Source organism: Acomys minous (genome assembly GCF_964271855.1).
Source record: "Acomys minous genome assembly, chromosome: 14".
Taxonomy (NCBI): Eukaryota; Metazoa; Chordata; class Mammalia; order Rodentia; family Muridae; genus Acomys; species Acomys minous.
Window position 1 is genome coordinate 66512200 of NC_140496.1, and position 21057 is coordinate 66533256.

The following is a 21057-nucleotide window of genomic DNA, read 5'->3' on the forward strand; positions in this document are numbered from 1 at the left end:
TTTACATATTCTGTACTCATGCCAGGCAACCATCCCCGATCTTTTTTTGTGACTTAATTTTACATCTAGTTCAGTTATCATTCTAAGACCTTTGAGTATGGAAACATTAACTGAGCAATGTTAGAGGACATTTTTTCCTGATACATCAGTTTTAATCTTTCTCTATTTTAGAACCAGATGTGTTTGATTTTTCTCTCTTTTTTCTTTTCTTCTCTTTTTCATGAAGGAGTGACCACCAAATCCAGAAAAGGTGAATAAGCAGATTGAATTTGAATCAGGAAATTTCTCTCAGTCAGTTGGTTTTCTAACACATGGTAATGGGCTGACCATAGACAATATGAAATAAGGCAACTTTGAAAGACATTCAGAACTTCCATAATGGAGAGAAAGGGAGCCTTTTCAGGGTGCTGTGTTCTTCTCAGGAAATGGGGAGGCTGCACAAGGGATTCTGGACCTCTGTCTCTCCATTGTCACTTTGCCTGACTCTCTATTTCTGTCATCTCCCAGTACTTGGATTCTGGTAAAATTTCATTTAAATGACAACAACAAAAAAGTTTGAAAACTACGTACTTGGTTGTAAGAATGCAGAAACATTTTTGCATTTCTCATTAAAATATCTTGCTGGCGACAAATTTTTATGCACTTGTTAGTAATTACCCAACAATCTAGTAAGATAAATGTCGAGCTGGGCATGGTGGGATCCTGTCGCAGAACTAAAGCAACCACCAAACAGGACGTCAAGAGATGGAGACAGAACTGAAATCGCATAGAGGTGTGGCTCACTGGACAGTGGCTGTTGGTAACATGTTACTGCATGTGCTGTTGGGATATCCTGTTTATTGGATGCTCAGGCAGCCCTGTGCTGGGGATTGGGAGGGAAGTCAGGGAGATGGAGCTTGCAGCATTGTCAGCTCTGAGCATGTTCTTCCTTCTTCTGTGTTGGTTTCCTCTTCTGCAAGCTGCAGGAAAGCCAAAGACTTTCTTGAAGACTTCTGAGAAGGAGGGGCCTAGAGTAAATGCTAGAGAGATGATTCATCAGTTAGGAGTGCTCGCCGCTCTTCCAGAAGATCCGAGTTTTTGTTTCCAGAAACCACACTGGGTAGTTCACAACTGTGACTTCAGCTGGAGGGAATGTGATGCCATTCTCCCACCTCAGTGCACACCCATGTGTGCATGGCATATGCACATATAGATACACCCATAAAATAAAAATAAGTCTTAAAGTATAAACTGACTCATGACTCCGGCTTCACAAGAGTGTCATGTGTCATTATGTTCTTCGCCAACTTCTATAAGACTGTGAGCCAATGGCACGAATCCAGGAAGCGCCACGAGTTAGGGATTCAGTGGGCTCCAGCGCGCACAGGACAACCCAGTCCAGCTAGCCTTCTGCTTGAAGGAGGCTTTCCTGTGAGTTGTGCTGAAATAAAGTTCCAGACAGTTATTAGAGGGGTTTCGTATAGCAACTTTGGTATCTGAGATGTTAAAAAATAAAAAATAGAACTTAGGAAAAATTGTGTTTGTCTCTATGACATCATTGTCATTGCCTGAGAATGAAGGTAAAAATTAAGAGGATCATCAACGAGTAGAAATAACTAATTACATTTAATTTTATTTTTAGAAGATTTTCATTTTTTTAAGAGGCAGGCTCTCATTATATATAGTTAGAGGGTGGCTTTGAGCTTGTAGTGACACTTTTCCCTCAGCTTCTTGAGTATCATGTTTATAGGTATGTGTCATTGTGCCTTTTTATTAAAATATTTTATAAGTACCTGTAATATAAGGTGCTCCATCACCACAGATAGTTAATCCTTCTGTTGGTCCCAAACAATTATACATTTAAAAAATCAACTGGAGCTCAGAAAGTTGGTGGCCATTGAGTTTTGAGATGGTTCTGTATTCATACACTGTAGTAGGAAAAAAACAAACCTTGAACCTTTCTATTGTCATGTAAGAATCTGGAAGTCGCCCTCAGTCACAGTTTTGGGGAGGGGAGTAAGGGGAAAATGGGAGGGAGGGAGGAATGGGAGGATACAAGGGATGGGATAACCATTGAGATGTAATAGGAATAAATTAATTTAAACAATTCAAAATAAATAAATAAATAAAATGAGATTAAAAAAAAGAATCTGTAATCACATGTATCAATGGATGGAATATGGATACATATGAATACCTGAGCACATCAGGTCCAGGCCACGTCTTGCTTCTAAAAGAACAGATTCCTTTAAAAATCACAACTGGTGAGACTGTGCCCTGTCCATTCACTGGTGAGACCTGGAGCTGTGGCCGCTTTGCTGGGTAGAGCTGAGGTTAGAACCCTGTCAGTGTTCATAGGACTCCTCCCCCAAGGTTCATTTGCTAGAGGCTTGTTCTTTGACATGGCGATGCCAAGGTGGTAGAACCTTTAGGGGGTGGAGCTAACGTGAGGTAGTTAGGTCAAGGAGGGTGCTCCTGCTTAGTGTGGTCTTATGGAGTGAGTTATCTGGTGAGTAGCTCATTGTGAAGTGGGGCTAGCCCATGCCTTGTCCTCTTCTATTCACTGCTGTTTTGTTGGCCATTTACTGCCAGGTGTTATAGCCAAGGGAGCCCTCACAGGAGACTGAACAGTCCAGGTTGCCTGATCCTGGACTTCAGCATCTAAGACTGTTCTGTAAATACCCATCCTCCTTTATCCCCTTTCCACTTCCTCTCCTTTAGTCCTTGAACTCCCAGGGGCTGGGCTACAGGGGTCCACATATGTACCTTTTACAAGGATCCAGCTTCAGGTATTTCACTGGGCAGACACAGAATTGATTATGTAAGTTCCGTTATCTGAAGCCACTAACTGTTGGAGATGAGGGTCTGAGGCCCAGAAAAATCCAACCACTGTGTCATAACAAGGCAACCAGGCTGCAACCAGGATCCAGAGCTCTGCCGATTGTGTGATATTTTGAGGCAGTCATGTTGGCAAAGCTATTTTGCATAAGCCGCTTTGATACTCTGTTTTATGCCAAGGACTTGTGTGTGGTGTGTGTGTGTGTGTGTGTGTGTGTGTGTGTGTGTGTGTGTGTGTGTGTGTGTATGGGGCGGGTGCTAGAAAAGTGCCATTAGATTCTTCTGTTAGCTTTGCTTTGATCCAAATAATCAATTACCCAGTAATGGAGCTTTTGTTCTGTATTGAACAACGAGAAGTATAATTTTGTGGAATGTGAGTTAGGAGTCCTCTGAGGATGAAGGGGGAAGGCGTTTGATGGGATTTGGAGTATCTTTCAGTTCTTCCCTTATTAGTCAATATGATTTTTTGTTACTATAACTCTCCCCAGTATCTACTTTTAAATATCCAACTCAGAAATTCCCTTTTGCCAGATCACCAGGGCATCAGGATCTGTGCCACGTGCATCACCTGGGGCCTGTTGTAGCTGTCCAAATGTTCTTTTCCACGATACTGAGAGACTCACGACTTACGCAGATGTTTATAGTTGGGTATAATATCTGAGTCGGGCCTGCCGCTCTAGGGTGCTTCTGCCTTTTAATTCAAATTGATGCCATTGCCTGTGGGAGAAATTCTAAAAGATCATCCTTATGAGGAATGCTCTCAAATGCCCTATGCTTCCCAGAGTACTTGGTTTTGGAGGTTTGTGAGACGTGGGATAACCAAAAGAAAAGAGAGCAGTCAGTGAGATTGCTGAGTGGGTAAAGGCACCTACCACCAAGCCTGATGACCTGAGTTCAGTCCTCTGAAACTACATGATGGAAAGAGAACCCACAGGTTGTCCTCTGCCTTCCACATGTGTACACTGGCGTGTGTGTGCCCACACATGTACACAGGGAAAAAAGTGTTAAAAAATGAAACAAGCAATAACACAAATAAAAAGAAGTAATATAAGAACACAGTGTAGACTATGGAGTTGAAGTCAGTACACAGTAGCTTTAGTACCAACTAGGTCCACCCTGCTTGTCTGTCCATGGAATTTGCTTACTTACAATATATAAAAGTTTGCATATGGCATCGTGGGTAATTTGAGCACCATCAAAGTAAGTGTTTCAAGGGAGTGGCCAACCTAATAGTTTAGATATAAGTTATCTTAGTGGCTACATCTGTATACACGTGATTTCCCATGCAGAGGTTTTGTTCCATTCCTGGACTTTCCGTGGGAAATGGAGCTGAACCTGCCTGCCTGAGCTAAGGAGTGCTGGGTGTGTCCAGTGTCCAGGTCCATCTTTAAAGCCTTGGGGAAGCTTCTCAGAGGCAGCTTTGGAAAACAGGAGGAATTTCTTCTTCTCCTCCTCCTCCTCCTCCTCCTCCTCCTCCTCCTCCTTCTTCTTCTTCTTCTTCTTCTTGTCATTTAAGTAAACTCTACAGGTTCTTCCAGTTAAAACATCACATCCAAGGTTGAGATGAACCAGACTATGAAATGAAAATTATGTCAGAGAAAAAAGTGGCCAGTTCTCCCCCATTTAGGGCAGGCGAGTGATGTGCTCCCTCCTTTTAGGGCTGCAGCCTAAGCAATGAGCTACTTTTCTACATCCTCTGAGAGGATTATCTTCTCTGATCCAGTTCTTGGTAAATGCTCAGACCCTAAGGGAAATTCAGATTATCCTGGATTAATCACTTATACTCAGAGAAGCTAGTGACTAAAAAGTGTTCCCCACTTAGTGGAAAATATCTGAGATTCAGAAAAAAGAAGCCTTCTGGGGATCACAAAAAAAACCATCTCCCTGAGGATTTAAAGGACACAGGTGGAAGTTTTAAAGTGACAGGTACTGTCATGCTGTTTCAAAAATATCTCTGTATGCAATCCAGTGGCAGTTACTTAAAAGGGGAAAATCAAAGATCAAATAAGAGAAGGGACCTCAAAGTGAAGCTGAACAAGAGGAAAAGCTAACCTTCATCTTTTTGCATAAGTCACAATCCAAGACAATTTTTAAAAGCTGATTAAATGTAATATGTAAAGTTCACAGTAAAAGCTTATATGAGTAGATATGGCCCCAAGCCAAGGCTGACACTAAGTGGCAAAAAGAAAAAGATGGTGCGTCACACTGGCTTCCATGAAGATCCAGTTAGATGCCTGCTGGAGTGGCTGAGTGTTCAAGTGACATGTATAAAGGGGGTGGGGGGGGGGAAGTAGGCAGTGATCATGTCCTGAGTAGAGGGGTAGTTTCCTCCTCCTCACAGGGCTGGCCACCACATTCTCAGATCTCTCTGTAGCTCTCCTCTGGTATTAAGCAAAGGGAAGAGTAAATGTGGAGTGTGAGTTCATGGTATGGAGTCTTTAGGGGCTTACTGAATTAGCAATGAAAATAATTTGATGGTTGAGGGGTGGTCACCACACCATGAGGAGCTGTCTTAAAGGATTGCAGCATTAGGCATGTTGAGAAGCACTGTTCTAAAGGTAGGATTCTGGGACCTGCCTGGAGCACAGCAGGCAATGTGGTTAGGTCTGGCCTAGTAGGGCAAATGTCAGAGGGCTGGAGGGACAGAGGGTGTAGCGACCCTGGTGTGGTGCTCAGAAGTTGCAGCTCTTTAAATGAGAGGCACAGATACGAATATTCAGGTTGGGGTTAGGGCATCACAATGATTATTTAGAAATGTCGTTTAGCCTTCATGGTAGCCAGGTAGAAGGTGGGTTTAATGAGAGATGAACTAGAAGACAGAGCCAAACTGGTGGTTATTCTAGCAGAAGAAATGAGATGGGGGTGGGTGGGCTATAGCAAGGCAGAGACACAGGGAGAGACAAAGCGGTTGGATCTGAGGTGGATTCAGTGAACAGATTGACAAGGCTTAGATATGGGTCAGGGTTCTAGAAAAATATTTTGATTGTCCATCCATGGGAGGGAGAAGAGTGGCATTTAGGGTAGAGTCACTGAGAGAGGAAGTAGGGTCTAAGGGAAAGATGTTCTTCTTGTGGTGTCTTTGGAGTTAGAGGGCCAAGACTGACAAGGCAAGGAGTAGGACCATAGCATCATGGCCGTGTCTCCTGAGACAAACACATACCCAGATTGCCTCATCTCACCTTCACAACACACTGGGTCACGGGCAATGTTTTTCCTGAAATTTCACATATGAAAGGGAACCAAGTCAGTGTTCCATATTAACCCAGTCAGTGGGAGGTGCAGGTTGTATTTGAACTCAGAAAGTATTGCCCCCTTCTGCTTATATATCAAGCCCAGCATTTCTAATGGTGATAGTCACTCTTGATAATTTTAGTTAAGGTGATTAAAAAAAACAGAATTCTTGCATTTGTACCATCACTGAGGTCAGTACATGCTGCAACTAGTCTATTTAGGGGATACACTGTTCTTGAGAACAATGGAAAGTCGTTTCCCATGACTTATAATCTTGATCATAAAGAATGTTCTCTGTCTCTTCTGGTTGTATTTCTTTGCTTGGCCCATGGAGATGGTGCTGGGGGCACTTTTTTTTTTCTGACGGCACCCTGCAGGAAAAAGTGACAAAGGAACAGCCAGTGCTCAAGGAAATCTCTGAAAACATGTGGCTGGAAGTGACGCTGAGCTGCCGCATATCCTAATGGGGTAATTTACTGTGTGAAATTGGAATTGCAGAGAAAATTAATGTAATGAGCTCTTTTGATTTCCTGGGAGACTGAAGGTGAAATATACTGCTAATCTGCAACCCGCCATCTGGCAGGGTTTAGAATTGGGCCTCTTTGTGAAGAATCCGAAGTGAAGGGTAATACTCTAGTTCCCTTGATTGTCTCTGAGTCTCACAGCTGACCTCTCCTTCAATGCCAGTGCTTTTGTATTAATCTCCCAGACAAACACCCCGAAGCCCCTCTTCCCAGTTACCTCCTTTAGACCTTGTGTTTTCCTCTACTCCATAGGGCATTTGCTCTGAGCCCGTGGGAGCCTTGATGCCACACCTGGGTCTCACTCCACAGCTGTTCACTTGGGATGTGGTGCTGTGATGCTGTACAGCCCTCCCAAGCCGCTGAACTGGTCTTACACTCAAGGCTCAAGGCTGAAATCCCTGTTTGCCCCTGTACAGCCCATCTCTTCGTAAAAAATCACTGGCCCAGAAACCCTTATTCAACACAGCTATTGAGGCAGGGTGTAAGTTAAGAGAGAAAACTTGAGAAAAAAACAGGAAGCTATGTTCAGTTCACAAATAGATGTTTTGTTTTTGTTTTTGTTTTTTCCTGATATTGCATGTTGGGCCCGATAATTTCCTTCAGCTATTCTCTGTGACTGTGGCTTCCTTAACCCAAGGCCATTCCAGGAACTTTAGTATCTCTTGCGTGGATGGCTTTCTTCCTTTCTTCAGTTATAAGTTACGTTAGCGACACTAATGTGCCACATAAGCAAAGAGTGGGATCTAGTCAGGAGTCTCGTGAAGATAATAGTTAAAAAAAAAAAAGGGAACTTTGTCTGTATTTAGTGTTGCATTTTGCTTCATGCAATAGCTTTTAAACTGACAAACTGAGTGGTGAGGCAGCTCTCACCAATGAAAAGTCACTGTCAAATGGAAAAGATACAGGGACATCATAGACTATTTACTGACTCTAGTGTTGAGGAGAGCTGGGTGACTCTATCCTATACATAACCTTAATTTTCACTCTGGGTTGTAAATGTTGTTTTTATTTCCTCAGATGAGGGGATGAGATGAGAGCCATTCCCAAGCCTTTCTAGCTCTTTCTGAACTCGCACTAGCTGGTTCAGCTCAGCTGTTCTGGTCTAAACTCTTCTCTAAGCTGACTGATTCGAACAGACTTCTCTGGACATCTGACTGAATTGCTCTGCCTGGCCTCAAACTCATCCTAGCCATATGTTTTAATCTCTTCCTCATTCTCACTCTCCGGGTCATTCCGTCTTCATCTGTGTCTATCTTGTTCTCTCTGCAACCTGCCTCTGTAAAACTGTCCTGGTAATAACTCTCAGTAAAGACAAAAGCTCTCTCTCCCCCCTGCCCCCCCCCTCCCCCCCGGCATTGTTCTTCAGTAGGCTCTCTTGTTCCATTTTGTTAAAAGTTAGGCATATCCCATCTTTGACTCATTATGTCAAATCTTTTACTTTGTCTGCCCCTCAATTAGATGTCACTTCCAAACATGGGTGTTTCCGTCTATAAATTAACCTCACCTTCATTGTTTGGGATTAAATGTGTGTTCTCAGGGCATGCCTGCATTCCCGCCTGATCATACTGTAATCCAGAGTGTGTCTGCGTTCCCGCCAGGTCGCGTAGACCTAGAAGGTCTTGGGATGTGATCCCTTTCCAGAGCAGCCATGTTGCGGGATTAAAATTCCTCTACAGTGAGATTTCCCCCACAGGTGCCAGGCTAGCCCTTTACACATTCCAGCGACCTATGTGGCCCAGGATCTTCACAGTGATTTTTTGCAAGGCCAACATTACTCTTTCACTTGAGAATCAAACAAGGAGGAAGTAGTTTGGGTCACCTGCCCTGAAGGTATTTTCTATTGCTGGAGAGCAGACTATCACTGGACTGCTTTGTTGCATTCTCACATGCCTGCAAGAGTGTCTAAGTTCATGGAAGCAGCTTACAGGATAATTCCTCCTTCCTTCTCTCATAGGCAGCCATCCCATTTGTCTATCCTTCCTACAGCAGAACCTGCATATTACTGAGCACACATTTGATAGGGATGGTGAGTGCTGGCACTGTAGCAGAGTGTTGTAACCACTTACTGATGGGAAAATGGCAAAATCATTCTATTATTTACATATGCTGGGGTGTCACAAAGCATTAAGATGGATAAAGTACATTATGCATGATGGCAGGGCTGTGGTTGATTGCTATCAACAAAGCACGACACAGAATGTTTTTAGAAAAATCTTAGAAATATTTTAAAAATAGCCTTACAATGCATCTCTCTACTTTGAGACAGGATCACATTCTGTAATCTACACTTCCTTAGATCTCATCTGTGGCACAGGTTACTCTTGAAGTTGTAGTAATTCCCCTGCTTCAGCTTCTGAAATGTTAGGATTACAGGCATGAGCCATTATTCCAGGCTAGGAACTCTATTATTATTATTGTTGTTGTTGTTGTTATTATTATTATTATTATTATTATTATATTATTATTATTATTATATTATTATTATTATTATTATCATTATGGCTGTTTTTGTTGTTACAAGAGGAAGGGAGGGGGAAGAAGGATAAAGAGAAGGAGAAGAGGAGGAAGAGGACGAAGAAGAGGAGAAGGAGGAGGAGGAGAAAGAAAAGGAAAACATAAAAAGAACGTGAATGAGTCACAGCAGGTTCTTGGCTGTGGTCCCCTCTGGATAGAGCTCAGAGAGGTGGAGGGTGACAGCTTTCATATGTTAATAGTTTAACTTGGAAAATAAATCTTGAGTTCTTTTAAAAAATATTGAAATCTGATTTTGAAAATTTTAAATAAATTGATAAGTGCCAGGGCAGAATTATAGCCATGGCCTATGAGAGGATGCATGAGACCGAGGCTTGGGTGGGAGTGCATCAGAGAGAGAAGATGCCTTGGAGGAGCCAGCCGCCTTATGGAACTCTGGCCTTACCTGAACAAAGCCACTAGGGACTTTGAAGTAGGCTTTCCAGGTGCACATCTGAGTGGACACTCTTCTGTTTCACTCAGACTTCTCTTTCCTCCTGAGCCTTCACTGTGGCAGCCACATCTCCCAAGGACATCGCAGTGCTCAACCTCGGCCCCCAGCTCCCGAGGACATCACTACGCTCAGCCACAGCTCCTAAGGATGTGTTACATCTCACTTCTTATGGTACTACTGTGGCTATCTCAGGGCACCTTTGGACCACTGAGGAAATTCCTGCGTGACTTCTGGAAACTGCTTCCCATGACTTCTTGCCCCCTCTGTTCACTCTGCTGAATTCTTTCTCCAGTGCAATTTGCCCTGTTCTCTCCTTTCCCAAATGTTCTCAATGATCCTGTTACTTCTTGGACGTGACTCCTTGCTACTTCTTCTACCTTCCTCATACAGTAGGTCTGATTTATGTTACCTCAAATATAACCTTGGACTTCTTTATAAACACATTTTCTTACTCGTGGGATAGAGGATGTGGGTACAGAAAGGAAGTTCAGGACGTGGAGTCACTATAGCTCGTTATTGCAACATTGTTGCCACCTCACCCTCTTTTCTGGGAATTGATGTCTATGTCTATCATGTTGAAGTAACCACTTAAAAATCAACATATTCAGAGGAACATAGGCTTTTTGAGTGTCTTTCAGTATGCTGTCTTTTATAAATATTTTTGTATGCTTCAGATGGGCAGGCCAGCGAATCCACCTAGGGGGTTTAAAGATCTGGCATTGATTTGTGTACTTGTTTGTTCTTGACCTGTAAACACTGTAAGCTCTGAATAGACGATGTTCTAAAAACACCACATTGACCAAACACCCTTCATTTGTTTTGGCCAAACTTAATATTAGAACTATATGTAATAGGACAGACATAAAAAGTGAAGGGTCTCACAGCCACTCCTTGTAAGATCACCATGCAATCTTTCCACCATCCACGGCCCGTGAATTTATATTCATGTTAGCTTCTGGTATTGAATAGTAATCAATAACCTTCATTAAATCACAGGGGTTGTTGCTTCAGCTAAATTTTCTTTTCTTTTTTTTTCTTTTTAATTTGTTTACTACCTATGGTGTCTTTTTAAAATTTTTTTTTATTAATTTATTCTTGTTACATCTCAATGATTATCCCATCCCTTGTATCCTCCCATTCTTCCCTTCCTCCCATTTTCCCCTTAACCCCTACCCAGATCTAGCCAATGGACAGAACATTCTCCATAGTTGAGTGGAGAGGGGGGTCTGACTTTCATGCGAACTCTGGTGCCTCATATTTGACCATGTCCCCTGGAGGGGAGACCTGGTGGCACTCAGAGGAAGGACAGCAGGTTATCAAGAAGAGACTTGATAGCCTATGAGCATATACAGGGGGAGGAAATCCCCCTCAGGAACAGTCGTAGGGGAGGGGAATAAAGCTTCAGTTAAAATTTTCAAAGTATGCGTAATGGAATCAGTAGAACTACGGTAATAGACTATCGTCTGGCTCCCTCTGGTGGGAGATGCTTTCATGACAAGCCAAGCTGTGTGCTTTTTTTATTTCTATTTTTATTTTTTAATCTTGTTCAGCTTCCCCTCTGAAATGAGGGAAGGCACATGGGTGGGAAAGATTGTAGCTGGTCTGAGTGTTGCAAGATGAAAGTCAAAAAAGTGTATTTTGAAAATCTATGATTATACTATTATCTCCAAAGGATAAAATAAATTGCTATTAAGATGCACGTAATAGTAGCAGTAATAGTACATTATTGCTGTGTTGCGTTTGTTTGTTTGTTTGTTTGTTTGTTTTTGCTAAGAGGGGCTGAATTCACAACATAGAACACAGCCAAAGGCGGAGACTTCTCTGGGGTTCTGTAGCATTGGCACAGCCTACGATTGTGGGTCTCACACTCTACTTTAACCAAGGGTCTGAATACTTATCAAATTATTACAGATGTTTTACCAAAACTAGATTTTTTTTTCACTTAGAAGCATACAGTTTTGGCGTCTTCAGATTTAGTTCTTTTCCTTTCCCAGTGTCTCAGCAGGAGGTGAGGGTTAAACTGCAGTATTTGGGGTCAGTAGCTTTGCTTCCCTGGTCTCCAGGTCACTTGCTTCGTTTTACCCCTGGGAACTCTCCTGAAGCATCCTCCTTTCCTTTGCTCTTGTTTAAAATATTGAAGCAGTTTTTGGCTTATTTTTTAAATTAATAAAACTGTATACATATCATGTATAACATGCTGTTTTGAGCTATGTATGCACTGCAGAGTGCATAAAACTGTATACATATCATGCATAACATGCTGTTTTGAGCTATGTATGCACTGCAGAGTGCATAAACAACTGATTGGTTATACGTACCCTCTTTACTTTCGATTTTCCTAGTGCCAACATGCCGCATAAATTCTTTTAACATTTTTCAAGTATCTAGGACAACCGGTCATTGCTAGTTATAGTCAATACGTAATTACAATTTCCTATGTAACTAATTTTATTTTCTATAGTAAAAACCTCACAAGCATTTGCTGAGCATTCTCAGTTTTTCACTAACTGAGACTGACTAAAACACACTAACTGCTGTGTTTTAGAGAGGCTAGCAAAGGTGATTTCACCCGAAAACTAGTGTACAAGGCTCTGAATAGGCCCACTCCTGAGCCAGGAGCTTTGAGACCCCCTCCATGTGAATGGCTCTCCTTAGAGACGTCCTCTGAGGACTGCTGACCTTTGCTTACATTCCTGCCCTGGGGCTGAGGGTTTTTTTCATAAGTACTAGGCTGCCTCAGTCCAGACAGACAGATGCATTTCTCCCACTTCCCCTCTTACTCAAAATGAATCGCACAGCAAAATGAGTCTCCTTTGCTGCGCTTAATTTTGATAGTTTTTAGCAATTATTCTCATCATAAAAATGGAATTAATGAGAAAATGCATTCTAGATCCTTGATTTCCTCAGGAAGTCTCTGTCAAAGGAGATTCTAGGTACAGGTGAAAGAAGGAGCAGGAAGATTACCAGGTACTCTCATCTAGAGTCCCAATAGGATGTCCTCCCCTTTGTCCCAGTTTCCTGGTAAGTGAAGACTTTCATGGGACATGCCCCTTGGGCTAGTATGCAGATATAAGTGAGTATGTACCATTTGACTCTTTCTGCTTCTGGGTTAACTCACTCATTATGATCATTTCTAGCTCAATCCATTTGTCCACAAACTTCGAGAATTCCTTGTTTTAATAGCAGAGTAGTATTCCATAGTGTAAATGTACCACATTTTCTTTATCCATTCTTCTACTGAGGGACACTTAGGCTGTTTCCATGATCTGGCTATTATGAATAAGGCTATTATGAACATGGTTGAGCAAATGGGAGAATAGCAAAGTAGAAGGATCCAGAGGGTCCTAGAAACCTAGAAGAACATTATGATAGGCAGATTTGGGTCCAGGGGTCCCGCTCAAACTAAGGCACCAGCCAAGGACAATACAGGTAGTAAACTTCAAACCCCTACCCAGATCTAGCCAATGGACAGGGCATTCTCCACAGTTGAGTGGAGAGGGGGGTATGACTTTCACACATACTCTGGTGCCTCATATTTGACCATGTCCCCTGGAGGGGGAGACCTGGTGGCACTCAGAGGAAGGACAGCAGGTTATCAAGAAGAGACTTGATAGCCTATGAGCATATACAGGGGGAGGTAATCCCCCTCAGGAACAGTCATAGGGGAGGAGAATAAGGGGAAAATGGGAGGGAGGGAAGAATGGGAGGATACAAGGGATGGGATAACCATTGGGATGTAACAAGAATAAATTAATAAAAAATATTTTGAAAAAAAAAAAAAGATTACCAGGTACAGATGCTCAAACTGTTCGCAGATGTGCTTGGGCTTAGGCACTGAAGTTCTTCATGAGGAGTTTCTGAAATGCATAATGAGGAGTAATTTAGAGCAGGAAATTCCTCAGAATTAGAATAAAGCAATTTCTTTAAAATTGGCCATTATAAAGAATTGCTACCTTTGATCCATTTTACACATACTGTGTTATTTAATCCCCACAATAGTCTAATGATCATTAGCTATTATTTGAAACCCTATCTAGAGGAAGAAACCAAAATTCATGAATTTAGGCGGCAGCTAAAAGTTACCCAGCTAATGAGTGGGAAAGCTGGATTGGACTTCGTGTCATCAGCTCAAGAGCTGGCAATCTAAGCCATTTTGCTGCTCAGTGATGCCTGCTGTGATGTGGAAATATCTGGCGTCTGTGTGGCCCACAATGCAACAGAGCCTGTGATGACTGAACGCTTAAAATTTGGCTAGTACAAGCCTAGAAATGAAATTTGTGATTAAAAAGAAAATTTAAAAAAAATCTTAAAGCGCTCCACGTATCTAGTGGGCACTACATGAGGGAATACAGACTTACCTGATCTTTAAGAGTTTTTCAGTGTGAGGTACTAGACGTTTAGGGTTAATGTGTTTAACTCCCTGTTTTATTGGAAGGGGACTGTCACTCACATGTATTAGTAATCTGATTTAAAATAAAATTTTTGGTTGTGAGCCAAACCTTTAATGGCGGAGCCATTTCTCCAGCCCTTAAAAATAAAATTAAAAGAAAAAGAATACGGGTATAATCTAATCCAGGCGGTTAAGCTTCTCAGTCACGACACTTCCTGCTTTACACTTATTGAATCTATAAATTTATGTTTTTCACTCCTGTTAATATTGAATGGGGAAAGTGCTGCTTTTGAGGAAAGCCTTAAGCCTTATTAAGTACATGCCCAGTGAACAGTTTTCTCTTTTTTTTTCCTTCAGGTCATAGAGACATTATCTCGGTTATCGCGCACACCCATAGCGCTGGCCACAGGAATCAGGTGAGTTCAGGGCTCCTCTGGGCTTCCTGTTTCTCCCGTGGTTCGTTGCGATGGTTCCTTGAATGGTTACTGTTTGCAAGGCTCTTTGTGCCTGGTATGTTAAGTGGCACGCACACACGCACTTGAGATTTACTGAGCAATTAAGGGCAAATAGCAGGAGGCACAGTAGCTGAATGTTGCTCTGAGTTTGCTGACGATTGTCGCTGGTTACGGCTCTTTAAAAAAAAAAAAAAATATATATATATATATATAACCGGCATTTCTATATGTATAATTCATTAAGATAAATGAAAATGGTTTAATACATAAATATTTAAGAATATAGCGTATTCGGTTTCTGTAGAAGAGGCCGTAGCCAACTCATAACTTGTATGAGTTTAAGGAGCTTGTCACTGGCTGGGCAGCCCAGTTTCCAGATGCAACCACAGCGGTCTTGGGGAGGACATCCTGAACACCCTGTCTCAGAAACGGGCCATGCTTTCATCAGTTTTCTGTGGAAATATCTTGCCGGTTGCTTGATTTTTTTTTTCAGTCCCTTCTAACTTGCTCTTCCGCGATGAGTAGCTGCCCTATGTCAGTACGTATTTTGTGTCATTATATACAAGGAGTAGATTTGAAGCAAGCATGGCCTACTTTGTATGTATCTTTGATTCTGAAAGGATACCGTCAGAACTCTCTCTCTTCCTTCTGAAATTTTCTCATCTATGTTCACACAGGGCACTATCAGTTTCTGTAGTGACCCCGTATGGATATGCAAGCCTGATACAATGTGCCTATATTTAAAAAAAAAAAAACGACCTTAAAAACTTGCTTACACATATTCATCTATTTGAAAAGACGTAGGTCCCTCTGCTATCTTAAGTATTGCATTAATTAATAATATATTTAAAATTAAAATTGTTTTAAATAAAAAAATGTAGCAAAAAGTCTTGTGCTCAATGGAACTCTTTAGTCATTATTTAAAACTTATTATTTTGAGGGATCCTTTTTATCAACATGAAACACACTTACTATCAAAGAATGGAACATTTGTTGTTACAATATAATTACCATGGTAATTTTGTTAGGCATACTTTTAAAGCATTATTTTGGTCATAAGAAAACATGTTAATGAGAAACAAAAAAGATGCCAAATGATAGGAATGGGGAAAATTAGGGTGATTTTTTTAAAAAATGGGAAACAAAACAACTCCTCAGTCTCTTTGAAGTCTACTATTGTTCATTTCTCCAAAACTGAAAATAAAAACATATAGCCTAAAAACTCTAGTCTTAATAGGAAAGCCGGCCAAGGTTAAAGATCACATGCATGATGTTTCTGTCTTCTAACAATCTTCAGCCTTACAAGTGAACAGAGCCATGAAAAACAATTTCCTGCCAGAGCCTTTGTGGGATTAGCTCTTTACAGCTGGAGTGAGGGAGCTGAGGGCAAGGGCATGGGCAAGGCTGCTTGTGCCCTGAACTGGGCCCTGTGGTGGGTGCCGTGGGGTGACCCTGCAGGTATGTGGCAGGTGAGAGATCAGATCATCACATTAGTGTGGGTCTGCAGGGACTCACTACAATGCTGGAGGTGGTTTGGGGTAGCAGGTGTTACAGTCTCTCCAGGGGAACCCCAGGCACAGCTGCCGGGCAAGCGCTTTTGGGGAAACCAGAGAAATCATTAAATTCGATGACTTGTTTGAGCGGCGGCAGGTTTGGCTATTTAATTAGAGGTAAATGCTCATCCCTGATTGCTTACTCTGCCATGTTTTTTCTTCCTTCCAGGCCCTTCCCCACAGAAGAAAGCGGCGTAAATGATGAAGACATCTACAAAGGCCTTCCTGACTTAATAGAGTACGTTGAGCATTTTCAGTGAGACTAAGCACAAATTTGTACTTAACATAGATGTGAGCTATAACAAGCTCTCTGCAGGGTAAAAGTGATGTGATGGTTAAGAATAGTAAGAATTATCCTTAAAGCAACGATGGGACATTTCACAGGAAATGTGCTCCAACTGGCGTTTGGTTCTTATCCTGTGTTCCCAGGAAGAGAAACTTACTTCAGAGAAGTAAAAACTTGAAGTTTCTCAAAGGCGTAATAGAGAGGTAGATAAAACCGGAATTTCACATTTGGGGAATAATAAAAATAAAGTTTACTACTGGAGTTGTAGGACAGAAAGAGAGCGTGGCGCTTTTGTCAGCACCAGGAAGGACGGATGCAGTTGGAGTTATTCAGGGAGATGTCAGTAGATGGAGCTTATCCTAAGCCAAGGATCCTTTGTGCTTTCTTATCTAATAGTCAGGAGAGGCAGAAGGTCTGGCAGCTGATTATCTTCTGCTGATTGAGTGGCTTGTGCAGATTACGAATAAATATAAAGCCTGATCCTCTCTCCTCGAAGACCTTATGATATAGATCAGGCATGTTTGCACAGAATTATAAACGATGGATTATGCTCTGAGGGCAATTCTTGGAATCTGCAAGCACCCATTTTTTTTTTCATCCGTCCAAAACTGGCTGTTTCGTCTACTCACATTACTGGACCCTCCCTTACCAGTCTTTCTTATGGAGAGTCCTTTCCTGGTGAAAATAGCCACCAGACTGTACCGTACTCTGAGTCTTCGGAGTGTTTATTTCTGGCTAACACAATGTGGGCTCGCTGCACTTACTGCCTGCGTTTTCACCCCAGTGACAGCAGGGGCTTTGTGCATGTCTCTATTCTTAGCACCTAAAACCGCGGTGGGCTGGAGACAGGGCTCAGTGGTTAAAGCAGTTGTGCCAGGAAAAGGATCTGAGTTTGAATTCCCAGAACCCAGCTTGCCTGCAGTTCTAACCCTGGGAAGCAGAGACAGAGAGTTCCCTTAAGGCCAGCTGGACAGTGAGACTAGCCATATGGGCGAGCTCTGGATTTGACTGAAAGAGGCTCTGCCTCAATGAAATAAGGTGAAGGAGTAACCAAGGAGGATTCTAGACATCAACTCCAGGCCTATACATATACTCGCATATACACTCCTGCACTCGTATGCACATATACCTACACCCTCACATGTGCAAACATGCATATGCGTGTGCAACCACACCACATACATCTATCCATGAAAAAGGGAGGAAAAAGAGTTTAAGCTGTTTCTGGTGTATGTACATGAATAAGCCAGAATATTAGGCATCTCCTGTTTGCCAGGCATGCATTTAGGCTTGAACTGGCTAATCATGTAACAGTAAGAGTGTGTTGTGTGCTCATTGGTGTACTAACATGCTTTGTGCGTTGTCTCATGTAACTACTGTGTCAACTTCTCACAATGAAAAAAACCAAATTTGCACACCAAACTAACCCATTAGAGATGACCTCACGCATAGTAGTCTTTGAACCCAGATATTTCAGACCTTGGGGCCAGAGGCTCTTAATCGCTGTCCTGGGACCAGATGTATGGTGACTCGGTGCTCTAGGAAACTCTCTGAAGAAGAGCTGGTGAGCAGAGTATTGCTGGGAGCCATGACTGGGCAGCCAGCAGCTCTTCCTATTGTAAGTGGCATTTGAAGTGGCCTTACTGCCTCTAAACTTGCAAGAACTCACTCCCATTAAGTGAGATAGATGCTGAATATCTGATTAGTTTGGAAATAGCCTCTTAAAAAGCGACTGTAAGGTTATTGGTCTTGTAATCAGATTCTTAGGAAGACTATATTACATCTACAGCTGTGATGATGATGATGTTCCTTTCAAAGCCTCATGTTGTCACTGGACCCCATTGATGGTCACTAATAACTATTTTTTTTTTTTTAAAAATAGCCATTGCTCACCTTGTTCTGCTTAGCAGTATTGTTAGGTAAGATTTAACTTGCATGGAATGTTAGGTTTCAAGTAAGAAGAAGCCTTAAATCCAAAGTGTCAGTGGATGGATTTTACCCATTTGGCTCTGGCCAGACCCCTCCCAGCAGAACCAGCCCCTTCCTCAGTTTGATTATCTTAGTTAGCTCTATCATGATCTCAGCCGACTTCCCTTGCCTTTTGATGGGTTGCACAAAATGCCCAGACACAGGACCACCAGGACTGCATAGAGAGACTCCATCTCAACCCTCTCCCAAGATGTTATGAAACAAAGTTCTCAGACCAACCTAGTTGTCCCCACTGTTTCATAGCCAGAGTCCATCAAATGCCCTGCTATAGAAGAGCGCTGGCTGTCCTTCCTGAGATCAATTCCCGGCAACCACACAGTCCCTTGTAATCATCTACAATGGGATCTGGCGCCCTCTTCTGGCATATATAGCCTCTGTTGGTTGTTAGATACCCAGGCTAAGGTTGAGCTCACCAAGTGTCTGATTCTTTATAGTTTTGTTTTAGCTCCTTCCTGGCCTCTCACACTGCCTGGGAGAGTCACTAAGCTCAGCATCCCCAGGGTCTTTGGACCCCACTTTTCATGTTAGTGCCCTTTTTAGGAGCACTATCTCTCTCTTCATTTGATGTGGGTGTGTGCTACCCTGGTTGTTCTTGCAGTCCCATTAGGATGGGAAAACAGTATTTTTGCAGTAGAAATCCACTGAATAAGCCAACATAGTCATAATCTAGCTCAGCCATAACACCTCTTTGAAGCCTTCCCCCTGACTTTATTTAGTTATTTTTTTCCCCTCATTCCTACTCCTTTACCTTGTGCTCTTTACCTTGCTACATATATAGAATTATGTATTTATGGGCTGTTCTCCGTACAAGCCAGTTTATATCTGTTTGTATGTTGTGCACGATATATGTGCATAATATGTGTATGTGCATGTGGGTGCACCCATGTTTCACTGTGAGTGCATGGGTCGTGTGTGTGTGTGTGTGTGTGTGTGTGTGTGTGTGTGTGTGTGTTTGGGGATCAGACAGCAGCCTCACCTCCTATGTTATTTGAGACTGCATACAGCAGGCTGGCTAGCTGGCCCACAGATTTCCAGGGATTCTCTTGTCTCTGCCTCCCATTTTACTGTGGAACCCCTGGGATTACAGGTGTGCTAATTCACTAAGCTTTATGCGGGGTCTGGAGATTCAAACGCAGATCGTCACACTTGCATGACTTTACACATTGGTCCAGATCCTCAATGAGAGTGTTTTTTTTTTCCTGTTTTGTTTTCGTTTTTTAAATCTCTATGTCTTGAGTCTGACAGAGCCTAGAATTCAGTCAGTTCTTTATAAATATCCGCTGGATGGATGAGCAGATGGGCAGGTGGGTGGACAAGTGTTTCTGAAGTGAGTTTTTCCTCAGAGCACACTTCTCTCCAGCTTCAACTCCTTCCTTTAATATACCTTCCTTTTCTCTGGCTTTTGACAGTTCACTTCTGTCAAATGCCTCCAAATAATCTCTCATGACAAACACGAGCAGCCTGTGATTGTACCAGCTTTGAAAAATGTTCCAAGCTTCAGAGTGACACAGTTACGGCGTTCTTACTTTTGTTCACATCAGTGTGGAACATTGAGCCTGGGCAGGCTGAGGAGACGTGCTCAGGGCTGACCATTCCTTTCTCAGAGAGATTAGTGTTTCCTTGCAGCACCTCGTTATTGTTTAAGGCCATTCTTAAATGGGGTTGTGTTAATAGAAGGCATTTGTAGACGTTTTGAGCTAGGAGGGGAAGACCCAAGGGTGTAGCGGTCATGAGATGGAGGGATGCCATGACGGACAGTGCTAATAGTTTTCACAAGAGGGGCTGGTCAGCCACTGTTAATGTCCAGGTGCTCACGAGGGGGGCTAGAAAGCACAAAGACGGTCAAGAACGTTTTAAAATAGGGTTTTATAGATTTGTGGATCTTTGCCCGTCCCTCTTTTAAAAATAAAATACGAGCAGTTAACACAGATAAAGACAGTTTGGTTGTAGAAAGATGTATCGGCATCTTCCAAGTGGGCTTGTAGAAGCGTGGTTTGACAAGAATGGTGTTAGTTATAGTAGCGTTGCAGCAGCGGATGCTGTTATCAAGCTGATTCTCGCTATGTCAGCTATTCCTTAACATTCCTGCCCTCCCTACACGGTGCCCTTTCATAACGTAATGAAGCTCAGGCCATGGAATACTGGGCTGGGGATGCAGTGTGATGAGGGCGTTAAAATACTGGGTGTAAAACAAACATGCTTTTGAGATCAAGGCTTTGCCATAGACCAGATTCTGCTTTTGACAAGTCTGGTAACTTCCTGTTATCCCAAATTCATTGTTTTTTTTTTTTCAATAGATCAAATACTAAGCCATATCTATATGACAACCAGTACCCAGAGAATGCTGCAAGATGATCATTAGCATGGTACTGTGAAAGTAAATATCCAGCGGGGTATTAATTAGCACTGTCCCAGTTGCTGGCTTCTGCTGTTTGTCATTGAGATAATTCACAGGGACAGAGTTATAACAGGAGCCTCTTGACTTCTCTCTGTGAATTCCATCTTCCTTCTCTGGATTTTCTGTTAAAGTCAGTAGGGAAAAATCTCAGTCTGTCTCAAGCTGAAGCCTCTGGGCCATGTCTCGGTGTAGCGTCCACTGGGTAATAATAGGGCACAGCCTTTACACTGCATTCCTTGTTTCAGTGAAACCCGTGTGGAAGATGAAGAAGACCTCTATGACTGCGTGTACGGAGAGGATGAAGGCGGAGAAGTCTATGAAGACCTGATGAAGGCAGAGGAAGCACAGCAGCCTGTAGGGCATTGGTTTGCTTTTCCTTAAGTAACTCTGAGTCATTTATTAGGGAGGCGATTAGTTGCTCGATTAATTAATCTAATTGTTTAACTTCT

At 42.4% G+C, this 21057-nt stretch overlaps 1 protein-coding gene across 4 annotated transcripts in view; it reads left to right on the forward strand.

Annotated features, from left to right (window-relative positions):
* Positions 1–21057, forward strand: part of VAV3 (vav guanine nucleotide exchange factor 3) — a 334337-nt gene that overhangs the window by 128783 nt on the left and 184497 nt on the right. For all 4 annotated transcript variants that reach the window (XM_084756026.1, XM_084756025.1, XM_084756028.1 and 1 more), the window contains exons 3-5: positions 14285–14343; positions 16105–16173; positions 20854–20962. In XM_084756026.1, coding sequence (XP_084612152.1) covers positions 14285–14343; positions 16105–16173; positions 20854–20962 — 237 coding nt within the window. The remainder of the gene's footprint in view (positions 1–14284; positions 14344–16104; positions 16174–20853; positions 20963–21057) is intronic.